Genomic DNA, 7591 nt, shown 5'->3' on the forward strand with positions numbered 1-7591 from the left:
TCACTGAATTCTGACGAAACTCGTGCTGAAGAAAATATAACCATAGTTGTGGATTTTAAATTTCAAATACAGCAATAAATTGAATTATGATAATTTTGTCTTTTTTTCCCCTACAGTCCTGAAATATGATCCTTCACAAAACATAAAAAACTCAATTAATTCAGTGGACCACGGCGGCCCCGACATGAACCCCCCCTTTTAAAAAAGAACATCCCTGTGGTCAGGGGTACGATCTCGTCTAGCTTCGCTTACTTCGTTCAAACCCCCTCGCTGCAAGTGAAGGGTAACCCCGGCCTTTCCCTTGCACACGGGGTAATTTAGAAAAAAAATAAAACAACGATGTCACGCCAAAGATATCCACTAAAAATAAAGCTAAAATTATTTTTTTTTTTTTATTTATTATCCTTTTCCATACTTTTCGGCCACGCTAATAATTACAAAAAAAACCCCTATACATTGTGAAAAGACTTGAGTCGGGCCCATGCCTGAGGTGCGTATGGGTTCCCCCTAAAAAAAAAAAGAAAAAAAGAAAAAAAGAAAAAAAAACTTTGGGGAACCATTTTCCCCTAAAAAATATTTTTAAAGAGCCACCAAAAATTGGCACACATCGTGAGTGCTGACAGTTTTTTTTATCAAGCCCAAAGTTGGGCACATACGGGCATGGGGCAATGGAGCGGCATTTTTGGCAGGGTCTCGTCGTCGTTTTTTTTTTTTTTTTTTTTTTTTAACGGTAGTTCATATTTGACCCGCCGTGGCCCAACAGATACTTTTTGTATTTTTATGTTCAGGTTTTCTCCCCCCCCTAACCCTGAAGGTGGGGTCATGTCCCACGGGAAATGAAAATTGGGAATATTGATGGGGGACTTTCGGGGGGCATGTAGGGGGAAAAATGGTTTAAAGGTTTAAAGGTTAAAAGCAAGATAAAAGGCTAACATCTAAGGTCTGTAGCACTATAGTTAATGTTAGGGAAGGGTGGTTGATTAGTATTAGTTGTCTAAGTGGGGGAAGGGTTGTTGGTGAAAGGGGTTTGGGGCGGGGATGGGAAAGGGGTTAGATTAGTGGAGGGTAGTATAAGGAAAGAAATAGGTTTTGAAACAGAAAGTGTGGATTCAGTAAAGGTGTCTGATAGGTTTTGGGGGGTCGGTGAAAGGGGGGATAATGGGGAAAGCAGAGGATTGGTTTGGAGGTGTGTAAAAAGGGGCTTTGAGGCAAGGGAAAGCAAAGGTCAGGTCTGGAGAGCGGGGAAACCCCCAATATTCCCAAAGAAAGGGTGTTATACTTTTGTGATATAGATTTAGTACATTTTGGAGATTTTTTAGGGGAAGCACTAGAGGGTGGGATAGGACCAAGAGGTCTGATATGGGGGAGGTGTGGGATTGGTGTTCTACTAGGGGGGGGTAAGGGGATATTTTGACATAAGGGTTCACGTGTGAAGGGGTAGAGGGGATGGTGGGGGGTTAATAAGGGATTCACGTGTGTATCCAGGAGGGAATGGAAGGGATAAAGGGGTGGTGGGGGTTAATGTGGGGGGATGGATGGGCTGTGTTTTGGGAGGGGTTAGGGATAGGGGTAGGGGGTATCGTTAGGAGGAGGGGGTATCAGATTATTTCAGTGTGAAAGGAGCAGGGGTTGTAAGATTTGGAGGTTGATGTCAGTTTTCATTTGTAATCTTTAAAATTTTCAAAGGTTTCTTCTTTTGATTGTTCGGGAGTTTTGGGGGGTAAAGGATTTCTTGGGGGGGGGAAAAGGGGTTGGGGTCTCAAACTGGGCAAAGGAAGGGGGAGGGGTTTTTGTGTAGGGAAGAGTGGGTTTGGAAAGTTTGTTCGTCTGTTAAGGGAGTGCGAGGAGGGAGAGAGGAAGGTGTTGGGGTTGTAGTGGTGGTTGGTTATCTGTAGTAAGATTGGAGTGTCTGGGTTTAGGATGGCAAAAGGTTTGACTGGGGAAGGTAGGGGGTAAAGAGGGGGGGTTTGATGAGGGGGGGGTTTTGGAGAATTGGAGAAGAGCGTATTTTTGGGGTAAGGAGTAGAAAAACCCCGTTGACGGCTTCCTGTCTGGGTTCACGTTGTAAGTCCAAGTTTTAAACTGAGAGTTGCTACCTCAACTCAATTTTAGGTGGGGCAGCCCTTAAAACATTATGGGGGCCCCACAGTTTGGGACATGTGGTGATTTTGGAGCAGTTAGTCGGGGATGGCCAGGTTGGGGACAAGTGGGCATCTGGCTGGGAAAAGGCAAGTTTTGGGTGGGGGTTCCCAGACCCAAAATTTTTGGGACTGCGTGGAGGGGGTTTGGAGGACGAACAGGAGGGATTTTCCCCCTATGTAACGTTAAGGGAAAGGGCATGCCTACGGAAAGGGAATTTTTCTATTTAGGGGTTTTTTTTTCGATGACCTTGGGGGAATGGAGTAGCATTGTACTGTGTTGATCATAGTCTGTGAGACAGGCAAGTAATCTCTCCCAATCTACCCAACTTTGTCATAGACTGGGCAATTTTTCTGGGGGGATTTAAAATGTTCCCCGGGCAAATATTGGGGTTTGGGTGGGGTTCTGCAAGGATGGGTTTCCATTATTCTGTTAGTTTTGTTAATGCTATAGCTTGGTTTTCGGGGTTTACTGTGCAAAACGGGAGCGGTCGGGTTTGGTACGGAAAGAGACTTTACCTCTTGTTTTTTTGGGGACATTGTTGGAAAAGAAGGGTGTTGTCGAGTAGGGGGCTGTGGAGGGATCACGAAAAATCGGTCCCCCTTTGGCTGTGTGAAAAGGGTATTCAAAATTGTTTTTAGAGATAGGGGTAGTCGAAGGGGGGGGGCTGACGAAAGGAGTATGTTAAGGGGGGTAGTGTTTTGGGAGGGGGGCAATAAGGCTGTAAAGGTATTAATAAGGGGGGATGGGGTGGTTGATGTTTGGGGGTTGGGGGGTAGAGGGTTGAAATTTAGATTTCTGGGAGAGTGGGAAAAAGTTCCTTAAGGGTTATTGTTGGGTACTGTATAGTAGGTATTTATGGGGGGGTAGTTAGCAGTGTTTGGAGCCGTGGTCAAAGGGGAGCCGGGTCAGGGGAACTGGGGGTTTTCATCGTGGGACTATTTGAAAAAGGGGCAAGCCTCATTGCCCCTAATAGTGGGGAAAGTTTTCATTACTGGCCATGGTAAGCCCCGTTAGTTGGGGATAAAAACAGTCCCCCCCTGGGGGCCCCCTTTAGGGGTAAGGGCTAGATAACTAAACAGGGGGAAACCGTCCCAGGGTCCCTCAGGCCGTTCAGGACTGGCACAAAATCGCCTTTTATCCTTTCAGCACGGCTCTCACACCTTAGGAGGTGGATAGCAGAAGGGTTTTTGGGGAAGGGGCAGAAACAAAAAGTGGGAAGAAAATAAAAACCATGCAAAAATTTGTTGAGTCGAGGGCGAGTCCCAAAGGGTTGGGGGGTTCCCCATATTGGGGCCCCGTCTCCGCCTCCCAACCCCCCCACACAACACGGGCAAGGGGGGGGGGGACAGTACTCATAAAAAATTTTAGGGTGGGGTTGTAGGGCAGAAAAGGGAGTGGTGTTTTAGAGAATAGTAATTTTCGGAGATGGGTACAAGGCTGCATAGTATTAATAAGGGAAGGGTTAATAGTTTTGGTACAAATCTTCGTTACGGCCTGGTAAACCCGAAATAATTTGGGGGAAAAAAACGGTCTAAACGGGGAAAACCGTCCCATGGGTCCCCCGGTCCCATGACTGGCAAAAAGTTAATCTTTCATCCTTTGAAGATGGCTCCAATCCCTTTGGAAATGGATAGTAGGGGTTGGAGAAGAAAGGAAAAAGGGGAGAAAAAAAAAAAATAATAGAGTTGAAAGCTGAAGCCCAAAGTAAGGTTATCCCGGCATTGGGCTCAGTCTCCATTTCCCCTGCCCCCCCCCCCCCATCGCAAATCGGGAAAGGGGGTTGGGGGGTGTTCCTTTAAAAAATATTAAATTAAAAAAATTTTTGGATAATAATAAATAATTTAAAGAATAAAATAAAAAAAAACAGAGAAACCGAAAGTATAAAATAATTATGTTTTAAAAATGTTTCATTTTATTATCAATTTAAGCCCTTGGGGGTTAAAATGCTGATCAGTGAAAAGGGCTAAAAAGAAAGCCTAAAGCTCAATTTTTTATAAAAACAAAAGAAATATGAGTTTCCAATGCAACATTATGATCACTTCTTTTTGCAGCTGGGGTACTTGTAAAAAATGAGTTTTTTTCTTTTTCCTTGCTTCTTGTTTCTTTTTTTCTTCTTTTAGGGTCACCACTTCTGCGAGTACTTTCTGTGCCTCACTATAGTCACCAAATCTGAGGGCTATATCGCACAGCATCATAACCTGTTGAAGCAAATGAAACAATAAACTATCAAGAACTATTCAATTTATTTTAAAAATGTAAAGTTTATAGAAGACATGAATGAGATACAATAATCTGACACTGTAGGAACACATTGCATACTATAATATATAGCTACAGACCTTGCCTTGTGATATTATTCACTCTCACTCATGTCTTTTCTACATTTTTACTAAACAGAATTTTTAACAAATAAACATACTCATTTCAAAATAAACATACTTATTTCATCATCACATTATGCTGCAATTTAGACTATTACCTGAACATAGAAGTCCTCACTGCCCCACTGGAAACCACTAATGCTTATCAAACCTTGGATCATGTGCACAAGGATATTCATCTTTGATGTTCTCTCCTGTACTTTTTTCTGCAATCTGTACAGGATATAACAAAGATTATTAGAACAAAATGGCAAGATAGATGAATGCCATGAATGATTATAGTTTCACTTTTTCCTTTTCTTTTCACTGTATTTCCCAATAAATTGGTTAAAAATAAAAATGATAATAGGACCATCAAGACTAGGATCAAATTTGATATCAGCAAGATATGTATGATGCAAAAATATGAAACAACATGAATTGGACATACTCATCATAGTGACTTGGCACATCTGCATCAGCTTTAGACTTGTTCTCATCTAGCGTTTCCCATTTTTCTTTGATGCCTTTCAAAAGCTGGCGGTATTTTAACCGTTGTTCCAAGATTTCCTCCTCCAGTTTGTCATTTTCATCCATAATTTTAGCTATATCTTTGCTGGTGTTTAAATTGGAACTGTAGTGTGCCAACATCTGTCTGCAATTGTGTTAATCAAGCTTTTTAATGAAACAATAGTGCAATGAAGATTATCTGTTTGACAGAATTTAACATAATTTGTTTGATTACTATTACTAGTAAAAACCAGTAACAGTCTTTAACCTTTAACCAAATATAAATATCTTAAATTTCATTTACAATTTACAATAAACAACAGGATTAAAAATTACTGACCCTTTCTCAGGAAAATTTTCAACCAACTCATCAGTATCTATCTTTTTCACACTAGCATGTACAGCCTGTTGTATCTGAAATTAACCAATTCATTCTATCTGTATATACATATTAGAGTGAAGGTATACACTCAACTGTAAAGTATATGGTTATAGACTTATTGCAATCAGTAAAACTAAAAGCAGGGAAAATTTTACATCACAGAATTGTTGAAGTTTTGAATGATAATATGTCATGACACTTTTTTTCATCACTAAAATCAACCTTTAAATACAAGAATACTTAGACTGTACAGCATTGAATTAGGCTACAAAATCATATCAAGCAAAATGCTCTTAATAAAGTAGGAAAAAGGGAGAAGGCTGGAGGAAGAGAGTTTGTGAGCTTGTCTTTTACTAGCATAGAATACAAATAATAGAGTACCTGGGTGTTAAATACACTCTTTTGGTATAGATCACGAACTATTCTGTGGTTCACGAGTGCACTGTGGAGCTCATCGGTTTCCACTGTGACCCTGGTCCTTTCTTCCTTGCCTGTCAGCAGCTGTTCTTTTGTATTAGCATCATTGTGAACAGCTTGTATCTCTTTTTCAGCTATTGTAAAGAAAAAAAAAATACAATAATAAATAAAACAAAAAAAAAAATCTATAAAGCATGCAGATTTATAAGTAAATGTTTCCAACACATATCTACTGCTGGTCTTTATATCTTCAGCATGTCAGCAAAGGCTAGCACCTCCACCATGTATAGGCCTATTCTAGCAAGACAAGGAGTTTGAAACCTCCTTTTACAGTTATTGTCATATAGACAACCAGTCCTAGATCAATATTGTGAGAATATACATGGTGGTTTGTCCTCTACCAAAGCTCAACAGGTGTGAAAATACTTTCCTTATATTGGTTATATTTCATTCTGTTGGCCTTACTTCACTGCTTATAACCAGTTTGGGATGAACTTAATTTGAACACAGGCAGTGTGGTTGTGAGAGAGAAGTTCCATTTTAGACGCCACAGTATGTGTCTTGTTGATTATTTTATTCAATTAAATAACAGGATTAGACAATGTCTTAATATTCATAACTTAAAACATGTCATAATTTCCATCAAATATTTGTTGGTTAGCAAAGGCATTCAATAAATTCAGTTTTCAAAACTCACCATAAATGCTGTCTGCTCTGACTTTTATCATTTGGCCCTTGAGTTCTTCAATGTCTGCTAGAATAGCCGTCAGTCCCATCATTTCCCTTGCCGTAATCCGATACAGAGCTTCTTCAAACTCCGTAGGCACATCATCGTCAGAATCACTGCTGGCCATGTTTTTAACTGAAAGGTAAATTATAGCGAAATGAAAAGTTGGATAATTAACAAAAAAAAATAATAATAAATAAAAAATAATAATAATAATAAAAAAAAAAAAAAAAAAAAATCAATTGTAATTCCAGGCATTTATCAAAGCATATACAAGTCAATATGATCTAATTGCTGAACAGTTTGTTTGGTTATGCCTTTGCTTATCAAAGCTATAAAAGCTGTGGTTTCTCTCTAGAATACATGTGGTGGAGGTCTGTTGGCTTTTACCATAGCTCTAAAGGCAAGGAGGCCACAGGATTTATCACCTTAGGAGGATGCTGTACCTGGGTTAATAATTACTATTCCATAAATCATCAATAGTGACTGAGTATAACCTTGTGGTCTGCCACAAGCTGCAAGTGTTATGTACATCAGAATGGTATATATGAAATGCTCTTCATCAATATAAAAATTCTTCTTATCCGATTTTAGTAAGAAGTACAATCTCAAGTCTAAACTAATATTTACACAGGGTCAAGTGACCATCACAAACTCCATACCGACATTTCCTTGAGTGCTGACATCTGTAGAGGCTGCATTGCTTAGTGTTTGAGAGAGTTCTAGCAACATATATCTATTTATTGGATTTACATTACAAATGCCATATAGAAGAGACATATCAACTTTATAAATGTAATTTTTTTCAATGATTTACAGAGAAATATCAGACAGAAGTGAATAGGGACATTCATCATTTACATAAAAGTAAAAATATCTAAAAACAATTACCCGATTTCTGTTAGAATAAACATGAAAGAAACCACTGTATCGGAAGAAAAAAAATCTTGAAAATTCTTAATTGATCAAATGCGCATTATTCATTCCATAAAAAAAACTTCAAACCAAAAGGAAGAAAGGGGAAAGACATCTGTTGTATCTTCCTCTTTCCCT

At 39.5% G+C, this 7591-nt stretch overlaps 1 protein-coding gene across 1 annotated transcript in view; it reads right to left on the minus strand.

Moving 5' to 3' along the window:
• Positions 1 to 7591, minus strand: part of LOC119596233 — a 7742-nt gene continuing 151 nt past the window's right edge. The window contains exons 2-10 of the mRNA XM_037945403.1: positions 6509 to 6673; positions 5776 to 5945; positions 5353 to 5426; positions 4954 to 5157; positions 4622 to 4736; positions 4182 to 4340; positions 2097 to 2218; positions 1280 to 1387; positions 1 to 25 (exon numbers count right to left, since the gene is read on the minus strand). Of these exons, the coding sequence (XP_037801331.1) occupies positions 1 to 25; positions 1280 to 1387; positions 2097 to 2218; positions 4182 to 4340; positions 4622 to 4736; positions 4954 to 5157; positions 5353 to 5426; positions 5776 to 5945; positions 6509 to 6665 (1134 nt within the window). The 5' untranslated portion in view covers positions 6666 to 6673. The remainder of the gene's footprint in view (positions 26 to 1279; positions 1388 to 2096; positions 2219 to 4181; positions 4341 to 4621; positions 4737 to 4953; positions 5158 to 5352; positions 5427 to 5775; positions 5946 to 6508; positions 6674 to 7591) is intronic.

This window comes from Penaeus monodon, chromosome 37, assembly GCF_015228065.2.
Source record: "Penaeus monodon isolate SGIC_2016 chromosome 37, NSTDA_Pmon_1, whole genome shotgun sequence".
NCBI lineage: Eukaryota > Metazoa > Arthropoda > Malacostraca > Decapoda > Penaeidae > Penaeus > Penaeus monodon.